At 56.7% G+C, this 16,658-nt stretch overlaps 1 protein-coding gene across 4 annotated transcripts in view; it reads right to left on the bottom strand.

Annotated features, from left to right (window-relative positions):
* Positions 1-337: 337 nt before the first annotated feature.
* Positions 338-16,658, bottom strand: part of CYRIB (CYFIP related Rac1 interactor B) — a 209,557-nt gene continuing 193,236 nt past the window's right edge. For all 4 annotated transcript variants that reach the window (XM_066578793.1, XM_066578792.1, XM_066578795.1 and 1 more), the window contains 3 exons: positions 12,314-12,440; positions 3,087-3,157; positions 338-1,208 (listed from right to left, as the gene is read on the bottom strand). In XM_066578793.1, the coding sequence (XP_066434890.1) occupies positions 1,145-1,208; positions 3,087-3,157; positions 12,314-12,440 (262 nt within the window). In that variant the 3' untranslated portion in view covers positions 338-1,144. The remainder of the gene's footprint in view (positions 1,209-3,086; positions 3,158-12,313; positions 12,441-16,658) is intronic.

Raw genomic sequence — 16,658 nt, forward strand, 5'->3', positions numbered from 1 at the left:
ACAGCGTGGTTAACTGTGTTCTGTTCGTCTTCCTTGGTGGGCTAAGTAAGTCCGGCCTCCATGTACGCCCGAAACCCAAAAAGCTTCCTACGGACCAAGTTAAAACTAGTTAGATTACTGCCTACAGGAGAAGTAAAGCTGATAGGAGGAGCCAACTCTTCTTAGTGTCGCCTCCTAGTGGCAGCAGCTATACCCCCCATGGTACAGGCAAGAAACTTGCGCTGTTCGATTAAAAATATTCAGTCATGCGACTGCCAACTTAAATAAGCAGACTGTAGACGTGAAGGTGTTCAACTCATCAAAACACAAGATACATAAAATGAATCCAAGCCAGGCCTTAGAAAAACGAGAGCTGGCTTTATTGTTTTACTAGCCATCCATTGGACATAAACATGCATACGTAATTCCGTTACGCACACATCACATTATCGTATGTTAGTCATCAAAGATTAAACGCACAACAGACATCTTACAAAAAGGACTCAGAACGCAACCTAAAAACATCATCTTCTTCTAATCCATAAGGTGGTTGTGCGGCGCCAGTAGTTCATCTCTCCACAACAGTTCAGATCTCGGCTCTTTATTTTTGTTGGCTGCACATGAAAAAAAAGCCGCAAAGACCAACGTCTGTCCGTATCTCATATATATATATATATATAAATTCTTTCCATTCTCTGACAGCAGACGTCGGCAGCGCCTCCATGCAGGTAAGCAATATTAAATATTAGTTTATTTTCTGGGTGGGGAAAAAAAACATAAAATAAAGTCTAAAAATATTTAGTTCAAGTCACGGAATCGTCCCTCCGAACTCGGAAAGAACCCTAATGCAACGCATAAATAGCTGCCACTGAAACCGCCACGGTGAAAACGAGGACTTCGCCTTCCCAGGTGAGAACCCCATTGGTTTTGGCACAAAAAGAAAAAAAATAAAAGACGACGTCGGAGCTTACGCAAAAACAAGAACACTGCTTGTAAAAAAGGAAGGTCAAGAAAGAACCGATCGAGATACTGTAGTGGGGAAATAAGATGGGGAGACAGGGGGAAGCTGGACAGAAAGCGTCACTGCAATCACTAAAATCCTCTAAACCTCGGTCATTGCAGAATACTGTCTTGTGTTCGCAGCAGAAATGACCCGACATCACCGTTATTGCAGCATTGCCTTGATTTGCTTCGAGGTAGTCTCATCATTCAAATGTTTCGTTGTGTACCTACAGAAAGCAAGCAGAAGACAAAGGAGGGTTAATGTGAATATACAAACATTACTTATCCTGTATTATACTCCAGAGCTGCGCTCACTATTCTGCTGCTGGAGTCACTGTGTACATACATTACTTATCCTGTACTGATCCTGAGTTACATCCTGTATTATACCCCAGAGCTGCACTCACTATTCTGTTGGTGGAGTCACTGTGTACATACATTACTTATCCTGTACTGATCCTGAGTTACATCCTGTATTATACCCCAGAGCTGCACTCACTATTCTGCTGGTGGAGTCACTGTCTACATACATTACTTATCCTGTACTGATCCTGAGTTACATCCTGTATTATACCCCAGAGCTGCACTCACTATTCTGTTGGTGGAGTCACTGTGTACATACATGACGTATCATGTACTGATCCTGAGTTACATCCTATATTATACTGCAGAGCTGCACTCACTATTCTGCTGGTGGAGTCACTGTCTACATACATTACTTATCCTGTACTGATCCTGAGTTACATCCTGTATTATACTCCAGAGCTGCACTCACTATTCTGGTGGTGGAGTCACTGTGTACATACATTACTTATCCTGTACTGCTCCTGAGTTACATCATGTATTATACTGCAGAACTGCACTCACTATTCTGCTGGTGGAGTCACTGTGTACATACGTTACTTATCCTGTACTGATCCTGAGTTACATCCTGTATTATACTCCAGAGCTGCACTCACTATTCTGCTGATGGAGTCACTGTGTACATACGTTACTTATCCTGTACTGATCCTGAGTTACATCCTGTATTATACCCCAGAGCTGCACTCACTATTCTGATGGTGGATTCACTGTGTACATACATGACGTATCCTGTACTGATCCTGAGTTACATCCTATATTATACTGCAGAGCTGCACTCACTATTCTGCTGGTGGAGTCACTGTATACATACATTACTTATCCTGTACTGATCCTGAGTTACATCCTGTATTATACCCCAGAGCTGCACTCACTATTCTGCTGGTGGAGTCACTGTGTACATACATTACTTATCCTGTACTGACCCTGAGTTACATCCTGTATTATACTCCAGAGCTGCACTCACTATTCTGCTCGTAGAGTCACTGTGTACATACATTACTTATCCTGTACTGCTCCTGAGTTACATCCTGTATTATACTCCAGAGCTGCGCTCACTATTCTGCTGGTGGAGTCACTGTGTACATACATTACTTATCCTATACTGCTCCTGAGTTACATCCTGTATTATACTCCAGAGCTGCACTCACTATTCTGGAAGTGGGGGGTGGTCACATTATCCAATGCCCTCCTTTATTCCAGTACGCCTCTAGTGATGTCGGACTTCTGCATTGTACAGCACTAGTCAGACATCCTACAGACCGGGGATTGGCCAGCGCTGCTCACATCAGCTAATCTAAGTGTGTTGTAGCCATCTTGGATCACCAGAGTGGGACTCCAGAAAGCAGCAGACGGGTGGCTGCATGGCAGTAGGAGGGCACCAAATAATGTAGCTGCCCCCTCCGCTCCCAGAAACTGCGATGTGATGGTAAATGGTTATAACCCGTTAGAAGGGCCGGTGGCAATGCTGGCCACAAGCTGTATGATAAACTATTGCGCTCAGTCTATCTCGCAGCTCATCAGTAAGCAGATGCTTCACATCCAGAGCGGTGGTGGTCCTAGGAAGAGACAGCGAGGAGACTGCAGCGACTCCCACAGAGCGCTAGGAAGTGAGACGTCAGTGGCTGCTGGCCCCACAGCTCACAAGCAGTCTGTACGGACACCGATGCATGAAAGCTAAAGACCTGCGTATGGGAATCAATGAGCGAGTCCTCCCCCTGCAGTCAGCGCTGGGAATACTCTACCTGAGAGCGTTTAGAAGACCTTCTACGCTGTTGGGGGGCTGTTCTTTCAGGACCTTAATGCAGCCCTTCATCTGAAACAAAGCACACCCGGGTTATTAGCATACACACAGAAACCGCAACACTTCTCTGCATAGTGCTGTCCGATACTGCAGCTCAGCCTCACTGACCCAATAGCTGCAATCCCGGACGTGCCCCCAAGCGTATAGGAACAGCACGTTAGAGAGGCCGAGTCTCTCGGAAGCCAAGATGCTCCGAGCTTCAGCAATCCGTTAAAAACCATCTAAAATGATGCAACAGTTTCAGAAAATGTTCCTGAACGTAAAATGAAGCGTCGGCCGCGTCCCTCGTGTGGATGAACGTCGCCGGAGCCTCAGCATCTCCTGATATTAGGGACTGGAGATGGTGGGTAGCAGACATTCCACAAGTATGAGATGTGACCTCCGACCATCCTTTCTTCTTGACCCTTCAGTTGTTTTGCAGTAGCACCACATACCTTCTCACATGTTCCCCCGTCCCGGCCTCTGTGATGTGTGGCTGCCAGCAATTGGTCAAGGAGATCTAAATGAAACGGGACCAGGTCTCCCGCCCCTCTGATAGGTCTGCTGTGGGGAAGAGCAGATCTACATGTCCGGGCATTCTGATTTTCTGCACATTTACTTCATTTTCACAGTGGCCTTTTTTGGACTTTCTTAGACTTGGTTACATATTGTGTTTTCAGTATGGACACTAACATCCACATAGAAACAACATGGTGAAGTTTTGCAGTTCTCACACTGGCCACTAGAGCGCACACCATAACCAGAAGCTCCTGCAGATTGCTCTATGGAATGAGGCAGGAACAGCAGAGCTGACTCAACATTAGAGGGGGAGATTTAAAGGGGCTTTCCCACCCAAAAGTTTTTTTTCCTGCCCTGCAGTGTGCTGCCCCAAGCAACCCCCCCCCCCCAGGTAAACATTACAGTATACAGGACAGCACTGTGATGTCAGAGGTTGTATACATGTGTGTGTGTGTATATATATATATATATATATATATATATATATATATATATATATACATACATATACATATACACACACATACATATACACACACATATATACATATACACACACATATACATATACACACACATATACATATACACACACATATACATATACACACACATATACATATACACACACATATACATATACACACATATATACATATACACACATATATACATATACACACATATATACACACACACACATATATATACACACATATACACATATACACATATACACATATATACATATACACATATATACATATACACATATACACATATACACATATATACATATACACATATATACATATACACATATACACATATACACATATATACATATACACATATATACATATACACATATACACATATATACATATACACATACACACACACACATTACAGTATACGGGACAGCACTGATGTCAGAGGTTGTTTAAATATATATATATACACACACACACACACACACACACACACACACACATATACTGTATACAGGACAGCGCTGTGACGTCAGAGTTTGTTATATATATATATATATATATATATACACATACACATATATACACACACAAACACACACAAACACACACATTACAGTATACAGGACAGCGCTGTGATGTCAGAGGTTGTTATATATACACATTACAGTATACAGGACAGCGCTGTGATGTCAGAGGTTGTTCCACATATATATGTTATAGTATACAGGGTATCGCTCCGGTGTCAGAGGTTGTTCTACATATATATGTTATAGTATACAGTGTATCGTTCCGGTGTCAGAGGTTGTTCTACATATATATGTTATAGTATACAGGGTATCGCTCCGGTGTCAGAGGTTGTTCTACATACATATGTTATAGTATACAGGGTATCGCTCCGGGGTCAGAGGTTGTTCTACATATATATGTTATAGTATACAGGGTATCGTTCCGGTGTCGGAGGTTGTTCCACATATATATGTTATAGTATACAGGGGTATTGCTGCGGTGTCGGAGGTTGTTCTACATACATATGTTATAGTATACAGGGTATCGCTCCGGTGTCAGAGGTTGTTCTACATATATATGTTATAGTATACAGGGTATCGCTCCGGTGTCGGAGGTTGTTCCACATATATATGTTATAGTATACAGGATATTGCTCCGGTGTCGGAGGTTGTTCTACATACATATGTTATAGTATACAGGGTATCGCTCCGGTGTCAGAGGTTGTTCCACATATATATGTTATAGTATACAGGGTATCGTTCCGGTGTCGGAGGTTGTTCTACATACATATGTTCTAGTATACAGGGTATTGGTCCGGTGTCGGAGGTTGTTCCACATATATATGTTATAGTATACAGGATATTGCTCCGGTGTCGGAGGTTGTTCCACATATATATGTTATAGTATACAGGATATTGCTCCGGTGTCGGAGGTTGTTCTACATACATATGTTCTAGTATACAGGGTATCGCTCCGGTGTCAGAGGTTGCTCCACATATATATGTTATAGTATACAGGGTATCGCTCCGGTGTCAGAGGTTGTTCCACATATATATGTTATAGTATACAGGGTATCGTTCCGGTGTCGGAGGTTGTTCTACATACATATGTTCTAGTATACAGGGTATTGGTCCGGTGTCGGAGGTTGTTCCACATATATATGTTATAGTATACAGGATATTGCTCCAGTGTCGGAGGTTGTTCTACATACATATGTTCTAGTATACAGGGTATCGCTCCGGTGTCGGAGGTTGTTCCACATATATATGTTATAGTATACAGGGTATCGCTCCGGTGTCGGAGGTTGTTCCACATATATATGTTATAGTATACAGGGTATCGTTCCGGTGTCGGAGGTTGTTCTACATACATATGTTCTAGTATACAGGGTATTGGTCCGGTGTCGGAGGTTGTTCCACATATATATGTTATAGTATACAGGATATTGCTCCGGTGTCGGAGGTTGTTCTACATACATATGTTATAGTATACAGGGTATCGCTCCGGTGTCAGAGGTTGTTCCACATATATATGTTATAGTATACAGGGTATCGTTCCGGTGTCGGAGGTTGTTCTACATACATATGTTCTAGTATACAGGGTATTGGTCCGGTGTCGGAGGTTGTTCCACATATATATGTTATAGTATACAGGATATTGCTCCGGTGTCGGAGGTTGTTCCACATATATATGTTATAGTATACAGGATATTGCTCCGGTGTCGGAGGTTGTTCTACATACATATGTTCTAGTATACAGGGTATCGCTCCGGTGTCGGAGGTTGTTCCACATATATATGTTATAGTATACAGGGTATCGCTCCGGTGTCAGAGGTTGTTCCACATATATATGTTATAGTATACAGGGTATCGTTCCGGTGTCGGAGGTTGTTCTACATACATATGTTCTAGTATACAGGGTATTGGTCCGGTGTCAGAGGTTGATCCACATATATATGTTATAGTATACAGGATATTGCTCCGGTGTCGGAGGTTGTTCTACATACATATGTTCTAGTATACAGGGTATTGGTCCGGTGTCGGAGGTTGTTCCACATATATATGTTATAGTATACAGGATATTGCTCCGGTGTCGGAGGTTGTTCTACATACATATGTTCTAGTATACAGGGTATCGCTCCGGTGTCGGAGGTTGTTCCACATATATATGTTATAGTATACAGGGTATCGCTCCGGTGTCAGAGGTTGTTCCAAATATATATGTTATAGTATACAGGGTATCGTTCCGGTGTCGGAGGTTGTTCTACATACATATGTTCTAGTATACAGGGTATTGGTCCGGTGTCGGAGGTTGTTCCACATATATATGTTATAGTATACAGGATATTGCTCCGGTGTCGGAGGTTGTTCTACATACATATGTTCTAGTATACAGGGTATCGCTCCGGTGTCGGAGGTTGTTCCACATATATATGTTATAGTATACAGGGTATCGCTCCGGTGTCAGAGGTTGTTCCACATATATATGTTATAGTATACAGGGTATCGTTCCGGTGTCGGAGGTTGTTCTACATACATATGTTCTAGTATACAGGGTATTGGTCCGGTGTCGGAGGTTGTTCCACATATATATGTTATAGTATACAGGATATTGCTCCGGTGTCGGAGGTTGTTCTACATACATATGTTCTAGTATACAGGGTATCGCTCCGGTGTCGGAGGTTGTTCCACATATATATGTTATAGTATACAGGGTATCGCTCCGGTGTCAGAGGTTGTTCCACATATATATGTTATAGTATACAGGGTATCGTTCCGGTGTCGGAGGTTGTTCTACATACATATGTTCTAGTATACAGGGTATTGGTCCGGTGTCGGAGGTTGTTCCACATATATATGTTATAGTATACAGGGTATCGCTCTGGTGTCGGAGGTTGTTCTACATACATATGTTATAGTATACAGGGTATCGCTCCGGTGTCGGAGGTTGTTCCACATATATATGTTATAGTATACAGGGTATCGCTCCGGTGTCAGAGGTTGTTCCACATATATATGTTATAGTATACAGGGTATCGCTCCGGTGTCGGAGGTTGTTCTACATACATATGTTCTAGTATACAGGGTATTGGTCCGGTGTCGGAGGTTGTTCCACATATATATGTTATAGTATACAGGATATTGCTCCGGTGTCGGAGGTTGTTCCACATATATATGTTATAGTATACAGGGGTATTGCTCCGGTGTCGGAGGTTGTTCTACATACATACATATGTTATAGTATACAGGATATTGCTCCGGTGTCGGAGGTTGTTCCACATATATATGTTATAGTATACAGGGTATCGCTCCGGTGTCGGAGGTTGATCTACATACATATGTTATAGTATACAGGGTATCGCTCCGGTGTCGGAGGTTGTTCTACATATGTTATAGTATACAGGGTATCGCTCTGGTGTCGGAGGTTGTTCCGCGCTCTCCTCTATACATATGTAGAACAGCCTCAGACATCAGCTCTGTGGGGAGATCTTCGTGTCGGACGAGGACCAATGCTGATTCTGAAATTGTGAAGTTTCATAAAGCTGCTGACGGTCATTTTAGGAGTTTCTGTTTAGTTATTCCAGGGCGTCCTCAATGTGCCTTCCCACCCAAAATAACAAAGATCTGCGGAGTGCGGGGGCAGGGAAACTGGACTGAAAGGATCAACCTCTTCATGACCATCAAGAGTAAAGTTATGTCAGTCTGTGATGAAGGGTATATACTGCGGGCTCGGGACCAGCATGGCAGTCCGCAGCCTACTGAAGGCTCTCAGGGATGCCATGTACGGATGCCCGTGGCAAAACAATTATCACCGTTGACTGCAATACTCGGGTATTACGGTATATAGTACAAGTGATCAAACAATCACAGGCTCAAGTCCCCTATGGGGAATACCTACTATGAAAGAAAAAACCCTATCAAATCCTCTTTTTTTCCCACAACAGCTTGAAAAAAAAAAAAAAAAATATATATATATATATATTCTCCCGACTCCCTTTCTCGTCATAGTCTAAACGACTAAAACGCACATCTGATACCGCTGTGTTGGTAAACATACTAACTAAAGAAGAAAACAAACAATATTTTGCCTGCATGGTGGAGGCTGCGGACGGCCCAAGCGACGAAAAATAAAAGTGTTACGGGCGACAGAAAGCTGTAAAGCTGTAAAGCTGGGCTCCAGGAGAAGGTTCAAAGGAGAAACATGAAGAACTGATATAAATGTGACAGCGAGTCACGGAGCCTCAGAACAAAGCTCAGGTCCCGGCACGGTCCTCGGGGCAAAGCTCAGGTCCCGGCCCCGTCCTCGGGGCAAAGCTCAGGTCCCGGCCCCGTCCTCGGGGCAAAGCTCAGGTCCCGGCCCCGTCCTCGGGGCAAAGCTCAGGTCCCGGCCCCGTCCTCGGGGCAAAGCTCAGGTCCCGGCCCCGTCCTCGGGGCAAAGCTCAGGTCCCGGCCCCGTCCTCGGGGCAAAGCTCAGGTCCCGGCCCCGTCCTCGGGGCAAAGCTCAGGTCCCGGCCCCGTCCTCGGGGCAAAGCTCAGGTCCCGGCCCCGTCCTCGGGGCAAAGCTCAGGTCCCGGCCCCGTCCTCGGGGCAAAGCTCAGGTCCCGGCCCCGTCCTCGGGGCAAAGCTCAGGTCCCGGCCCCGTCCTCGGGGCAAAGCTCAGGTCCCGGCCCCGTCCTCGGGGCAAAGCTCAGGTCCCGGCCCCGTCCTCGGGGCAAAGCTCAGGTCCCGGCCCCGTCCTCGGGGCAAAGCTCAGGTCCCGGCCCCGTCCTCGGGGCAAAGCTCAGGTCCCGGCCCCGTCCTCGGGGCAAAGCTCAGGTCCCGGCCCCGTCCTCGGGGCAAAGCTCAGGTCCCGGCCCCGTCCTCGGGGCAAAGCTCAGGTCCCGGCCCCGTCCTCGGGGCAAAGCTCAGGTCCCGGCCCCGTCCTCGGGGCAAAGCTCAGGTCCCGGCCCCGTCCTCGGGGCAAAGCTCAGGTCCCGGCCCCGTCCTCGGGGCAAAGCTCAGGTCCCGGCCCCGTCCTCGGGGCAAAGCTCAGGTCCCGGCCCCGTCCTCGGGGCAAAGCTCAGGTCCCGGCCCCGTCCTCGGGGCAAAGCTCAGGTCCCGGCCCCGTCCTCGGGGCAAAGCTCAGGTCCCGGCCCCGTCCTCGGGGCAAAGCTCAGGTCCCGGCCCCGTCCTCGGGGCAAAGCTCAGGTCCCGGCCCCGTCCTCGGGGCAAAGCTCAGGTCCCGGCCCCGTCCTCGGGGCAAAGCTCAGGTCCCGGCCCCGTCCTCGGGGCAAAGCTCAGGTCCCGGCCCCGTCCTCGGGGCAAAGCTCAGGTCCCGGCCCCGTCCTCGGGGCAAAGCTCAGGTCCCGGCCCCGTCCTCGGGGCAAAGCTCAGGTCCCGGCCCCGTCCTCGGGGCAAAGCTCAGGTCCCGGCCCCGTCCTCGGGGCAAAGCTCAGGTCCCGGCCCCGTCCTCGGGGCAAAGCTCAGGTCCCGGCCCCGTCCTCGGGGCAAAGCTCAGGTCCCGGCCCCGTCCTCGGGGCAAAGCTCAGGTCCCGGCCCCGTCCTCGGGGCAAAGCTCAGGTCCCGGCCCCGTCCTCGGGGCAAAGCTCAGGTCCCGGCCCCGTCCTCGGGGCAAAGCTCAGGTCCCGGCCCCGTCCTCGGGGCAAAGCTCAGGTCCCGGCCCCGTCCTCGGGGCAAAGCTCAGGTCCCGGCCCCGTCCTCGGGGCAAAGCTCAGGTCCCGGCCCCGTCCTCGGGGCAAAGCTCAGGTCCCGGCCCCGTCCTCGGGGCAAAGCTCAGGTCCCGGCCCCGTCCTCGGGGCAAAGCTCAGGTCCCGGCCCCGTCCTCGGGGCAAAGCTCAGGTCCCGGCCCCGTCCTCGGGGCAAAGCTCAGGTCCCGGCCCCGTCCTCGGGGCAAAGCTCAGGTCCCGGCCCCGTCCTCGGGGCAAAGCTCAGGTCCCGGCCCCGTCCTCGGGGCAAAGCTCAGGTCCCGGCCCCGTCCTCGGGGCAAAGCTCAGGTCCCGGCCCCGTCCTCGGGGCAAAGCTCAGGTCCCGGCCCCGTCCTCGGGGCAAAGCTCAGGTCCCGGCCCCGTCCTCGGGGCAAAGCTCAGGTCCCGGCCCCGTCCTCGGGGCAAAGCTCAGGTCCCGGCCCCGTCCTCGGGGCAAAGCTCAGGTCCCGGCCCCGTCCTCGGGGCAAAGCTCAGGTCCCGGCCCCGTCCTCGGGGCAAAGCTCAGGTCCCGGCCCCGTCCTCGGGGCAAAGCTCAGGTCCCGGCCCCGTCCTCGGAGCAAAGCTCAGGTCCCGGCCCCGTCCTCGGAGCAAAGCTCAGGTCCCGGCACTGTCCTCGGAGCAAAGCTCAGGTCCCGGCACTGTCCTCGGAGCAAAGCTCAGGTCCCGGCACTGTCCTCGGAGCAAAGCTCAGGTCCCGGCACTGTCCTCGGAACAAAGCTCAGGTCACGGCCCTGTCATCTACACCCCCCCAAAAAAAATAATGGAGCAGCGGATGTCTAATGTAAACATTTTTGTGTAATTTAATATATGGAAAAACTTTAACAATTAGATACAGTCTCCTGACACCAGCGAGTCTTTGAGAGAGTCGCTGCTGACTGCCTGTGCTAGTGGGGCGCAGAGGGCACAGCGCCGGCGCTTACGGGGCGCGGAGGGCACAGCGCCGGCGCTTACGGGGCGCGGAGGGCACAGCGCCGGCGCTTACGGGGCGCGGAGGGCACAGCGCCGGCGCTTACGGGGCGCGGAGGGCACAGCGCCGGCGCTTACGGGGCGCGGAGGGCACAGCGCCGGCGCTTACGGGGCGCGGAGGGCACAGCGCCGGCGCTTACGGGGCGCGGAGGGCACAGCGCCGGCGCTTACGGGGCGCGGAGGGCACAGCGCCGGCGCTTACGGGGCGCGGAGGGCACAGCGCCGGCGCTTACGGGGCGCGGAGGGCACAGCGCCGGCGCTTACGGGGCGCGGAGGGCACAGCGCCGGCGCTTACGGGGCGCGGAGAGCACAGCGCCGGCGCTTACGGGGCGCGGAGAGCACAGCGCCGGCGCTTACGGGGCGCGGAGAGCACAGCGCCGGCGCTTACGGGGCGCGGAGAGCACAGCGCCGGCGCTTACGGGGCGCGGAGAGCACAGCGCCGGCGCTTACGGGGCGCGGAGAGCACAGCGCCGGCGCTTACGGGGCGCGGAGAGCACAGCGCCGGCGCTTACGGGGCGCGGAGAGCACAGCGCCGGCGCTTACGGGGCGCGGAGAGCACAGCGCCGGCGCTTACGGGGCGCGGAGAGCACAGCGCCGGCGCTTACGGGGCGCGGAGAGCACAGCGCCGGCGCTTACGGGGCGCGGAGAGCACAGCGCCGGCGCTTACGGGGCGCGGAGAGCACAGCGCCGGCGCTTACGGGGCGCGGAGAGCACAGCGCCGGCGCTTACGGGGCGCGGAGAGCACAGCGCCGGCGCTTACGGGGCGCGGAGAGCACAGCGCCGGCGCTTACGGGGCGCGGAGAGCACAGCGCCGGCGCTTACGGGGCGCGGAGAGCACAGCGCCGGCGCTTACGGGGCGCGGAGAGCACAGCGCCGGCGCTTACGGGGCGCGGAGAGCACAGCGCCGGCGTTAACGGGGCGCGGAGCGCCGGTTGTAATGCACCTCCGGAGGTCGGGGAAGACACTCCGCTCTTTAATATTCAAAGAGAACAAACTCACATCAATCTTGGACATCTTGGCGAAGGCCCCCACGGGATGCACGTGGTCGTACAGGATGATGACCCCCACCATCACTCTCAGGCAGAACGACACCGTCTCTTCGTTTGTAAAGCGACTCCTGTATTCTCTGATGGGAGACAAGCGGTTACTGTATACAGCGCAGACATCCACGTGTTCACCAACATCCCGCAGCCACTGCTCTCCTAATAGCTCTCTTTAGTCACCCAAGCTACAGCTCCCAGCATGAACGACAACACCCTGCAGTCACCACTAGAGGGAGCTCATCACAGACCGTCTAGGACTTCAGTGTATAAACAGTCTGCAGTATTCTGCCCCCTACTGGTGACTTAAGGCTGACAGAATTCTTCTAATTTAAAGTAAAACTCTGGGCTAAGTTTTAGAATTAGTGAAATGGTAATGAGACACTTATTTTATATACCAGAACTATTCATGCTTTTAATCTGGTCCTAGAGCAAATGACTGAGTGCTCCATACATTACGGGCCCTCAGGAAATAACAGTATGGCCGCACATGAGGATGCAAAATAACACCCCCTTCACTCAGTGCTCAGCCACTACTGACTGAGGCTGCGGCGCGCAGACTCCCTGCCCTGCAGTTATTGGCCGAGGCTGCGGCGCGCAGACTCCCTGCCCTGCAGTTATTGGCCGAGGCTGCGGCGCGCAGACTCCCTGCCCCGCAGTTATTGGCCGAGGCTGCGGCGCGCAGACTCCCTGCCCCGCCGGTATTGGCCGAGGCTGCGGCGCGCAGACTCCCTGCCCCGCCGGTATTGGCCGAGGCTGCGGCGCGCAGACTCCCTGCCCCGCCGGTATTGGCCGAGGCTGCGGCGCGCAGACTCCCTGCCCCGCCGGTATTGGCCGAGGCTGCGGCGCGCAGACTCCCTGCCCCGCCGGTATTGGCCGAGGCTGCGCCGCGCAGACTCCCTGCCCCGCCGGTATTGGCCGAGGCTGCGCCGCGCAGACTCCCTGCCCCGCCGGTATTGGCCGAGGCTGCGCCGCGCAGACTCCCTGCCCCGCCGGTATTGGCCGAGGCTGCGCCGCGCAGACTCCCTGCCCCGCCGGTATTGGCCGAGGCTGCGCCGCGCAGACTCCCTGCCCCGCCGGTATTGGCCGAGGCTGCGCCGCGCAGACTCCCTGCCCCGCCGGTATTGGCCGAGGCTGCGCCGCGCAGACTCCCTGCCCCGCCGGTATTGGCCGAGGCTGCGCCGCGCAGACTCCCTGCCCCGCCGGTATTGGCCGAGGCTGCGCCGCGCAGACTCCCTGCCCCGCCGGTATTGGCCGAGGCTGCGCCGCGCAGACTCCCTGCCCCGCCGGTATTGGCCGAGGCTGCGCCGCGCAGACTCCCTGCCCCGCAGTTATTGGCCGAGGCTGCGCCGCGCAGACTCCCTGCCCCGCAGTTATTGGCCGAGGCTGCGGCGCGCAGACTCCCTGCCCCGCAGTTATTGGCCGAGGCTGCGGCGCGCAGACTCCCTGCCCCGCAGTTATTGGCCGAGGCTGCGGCGCGCAGACTCCCTGCCCCGCAGTTATTGGCCGAGGCTGCGGCCGCGCAGACTCCCTGCCCCGCAGTTATTGGCCGAGGCTGCGCCGCGCAGACTCCCTGCCCCGCAGTTATTGGACGAGGCTGCGCCGCGCAGACTCCCTGCCCCGCCGGTATTGGACGAGGCTGCGCCGCGCAGACTCCCTGCCCCGCCGGTATTGGACGAGGCTGCGCCGCGCAGACTCCCTGCCCCGCCGGTATTGGCCGAGGCTGCGCCGCGCAGACTCCCTGCCCCGCCGGTATTGGCCGAGGCTGCGCCGCGCAGACTCCCTGCCCCGCCGGTATTGGCCGAGGCTGCGCCGCGCAGACTCCCTGCCCCGCCGGTATTGGCCGAGGCTGCGCCGCGCAGACTCCCTGCCCCGCCGGTATTGGCCGAGGCTGCGCCGCGCAGACTCCCTGCCCCGCCGGTATTGGCCGAGGCTGCGCCGCGCAGACTCCCTGCCCCGCCGGTATTGGCCGAGGCTGCGCCGCGCAGACTCCCTGCCCCGCCGGTATTGGCCGAGGCTGCGCCGCGCAGACTCCCTGCCCCGCCGGTATTGGCCGAGGCTGCGCCGCGCAGACTCCCTGCCCCGCCGGTATTGGCCGAGGCTGCGCCGCGCAGACTCCCTGCCCCGCCGGTATTGGCCGAGGCTGCGCCGCGCAGACTCCCTGCCCCGCCGGTATTGGCCGAGGCTGCGCCGCGCAGACTCCCTGCCCCGCCGGTATTGGCCGAGGCTGCGCCGCGCAGACTCCCTGCCCCGCCGGTATTGGCCGAGGCTGCGCCGCGCAGACTCCCTGCCCCGCCGGTATTGGCCGAGGCTGCGCCGCGCAGACTCCCTGCCCCGCCGGTATTGGCCGAGGCTGCGCCGCGCAGACTCCCTGCCCCGCCGGTATTGGCCGAGGCTGCGCCGCGCAGACTCCCTGCCCCGCCGGTATTGGCCGAGGCTGCGCCGCGCAGACTCCCTGCCCCGCCGGTATTGGCCGAGGCTGCGCCGCGCAGACTCCCTGCCCCGCCGGTATTGGCCGAGGCTGCGCCGCGCAGACTCCCTGCCCCGCCGGTATTGGCCGAGGCTGCGCCGCGCAGACTCCCTGCCCCGCCGGTATTGGCCGAGGCTGCGCCGCGCAGACTCCCTGCCCCGCCGGTATTGGCCGAGGCTGCGCCGCGCAGACTCCCTGCCCCGCCGGTATTGGCCGAGGCTGCGCCGCGCAGACTCCCTGCCCCGCCGGTATTGGCCGAGGCTGCGCCGCGCAGACTCCCTGCCCCGCCGGTATTGGCCGAGGCTGCGCCGCGCAGACTCCCTGCCCCGCCGGTATTGGCCGAGGCTGCGCCGCGCAGACTCCCTGCCCCGCCGGTATTGGCCGAGGCTGCGCCGCGCAGACTCCCTGCCCCGCCGGTACTGGCCGAGGCTGCGCCGCGCAGACTCCCTGCCCCGCCGGTACTGGCCGAGGCTGCGCCGCGCAGACTCCCTGCCCCGCCGGTACTGGCCGAGGCTGCGCCGCGCAGACTCCCTGCCCCGCCGGTACTGGCCGAGGCTGCGCCGCGCAGACTCCCTGCCCCGCCGGTACTGGCCGAGGCTGCGCCGCGCAGACTCCCTGCCCCGCCGGTACTGGCCGAGGCTGCGCCGCGCAGACTCCCTGCCCCGCCGGTACTGGCCGAGGCTGCGCCGCGCAGACTCCCTGCCCCGCCGGTACTGGCCGAGGCTGCGCCGCGCAGACTCCCTGCCCCGCCGGTACTGGCCGAGGCTGCGCCGCGCAGACTCCCTGCCCCGCCGGTACTGGCCGAGGCTGCGCCGCGCAGACTCCCTGCCCCGCCGGTACTGGCCGAGGCTGCGCCGCGCAGACTCCCTGCCCCGCCGGTACTGGCCGAGGCTGCGCCGCGCAGACTCCCTGCCCCGCCGGTACTGGCCGAGGCTGCGCCGCGCAGACTCCCTGCCCCGCCGGTACTGGCCGAGGCTGCGCCGCGCAGACTCCCTGCCCCGCCGGTACTGGCCGAGGCTGCGCCGCGCAGACTCCCTGCCCCGCCGGTACTGGCCGAGGCTGCGCCGCGCAGACTCCCTGCCCCGCCGGTACTGGCCGAGGCTGCGCCGCGCAGACTCCCTGCCCCGCCGGTACTGGCCGAGGCTGCGCCGCGCAGACTCCCTGCCCCGCCGGTACTGGCCGAGGCTGCGCCGCGCAGACTCCCTGCCCCGCCGGTACTGGCCGAGGCTGCGCCGCGCAGACTCCCTGCCCCGCCGGTACTGGCCGAGGCTGCGCCGCGCAGACTCCCTGCCCCGCCGGTACTGGCCGAGGCTGCGCCGCGCAGACTCCCTGCCCCGCCGGTACTGGCCGAGGCTGCGCCGCGCAGACTCCCTGCCCCGCCGGTACTGGCCGAGGCTGCGCCGCGCACACTCCCTGCCCCCGCCGGTACTGGCCGAGGCTGCGCCGCGCACACTCCCTGCCCCGCCGGTACTGGCCGAGGCTGCGCCGCGCACACTCCCTGCCCCGCCGGTACTGGCCGAGGCTGCGCCGCGCACACTCCCTGCCCCGCCGGTACTGGCCGAGGCTGCGCCGCGCACACTCCCTGCCCCGCCGGTATTGGCCGAGGCTGCGCCGCGCAGACTCCCTGCCCCGCCGGTATTGGCCGAGGCTGCGCCGCGCAGACTCCCTGCCCCGCCGGTATTGGCCGAGGCTGCGCCGCGCAGACTCCCTGCCCCGCCGGTATTGGCCGAGGCTGCGCCGCGCAGACTCCCTGCCCCGCCGGTATTGGCCGAGGCTGCGCCGCGCAGACTCCCTGCCCCGCAGTTATTGGCCGAGGCTGCGGCGCGCAGACTCC

Source organism: Eleutherodactylus coqui, chromosome 9 (genome assembly GCF_035609145.1).
Source record: "Eleutherodactylus coqui strain aEleCoq1 chromosome 9, aEleCoq1.hap1, whole genome shotgun sequence".
NCBI lineage: Eukaryota > Metazoa > Chordata > Amphibia > Anura > Eleutherodactylidae > Eleutherodactylus > Eleutherodactylus coqui.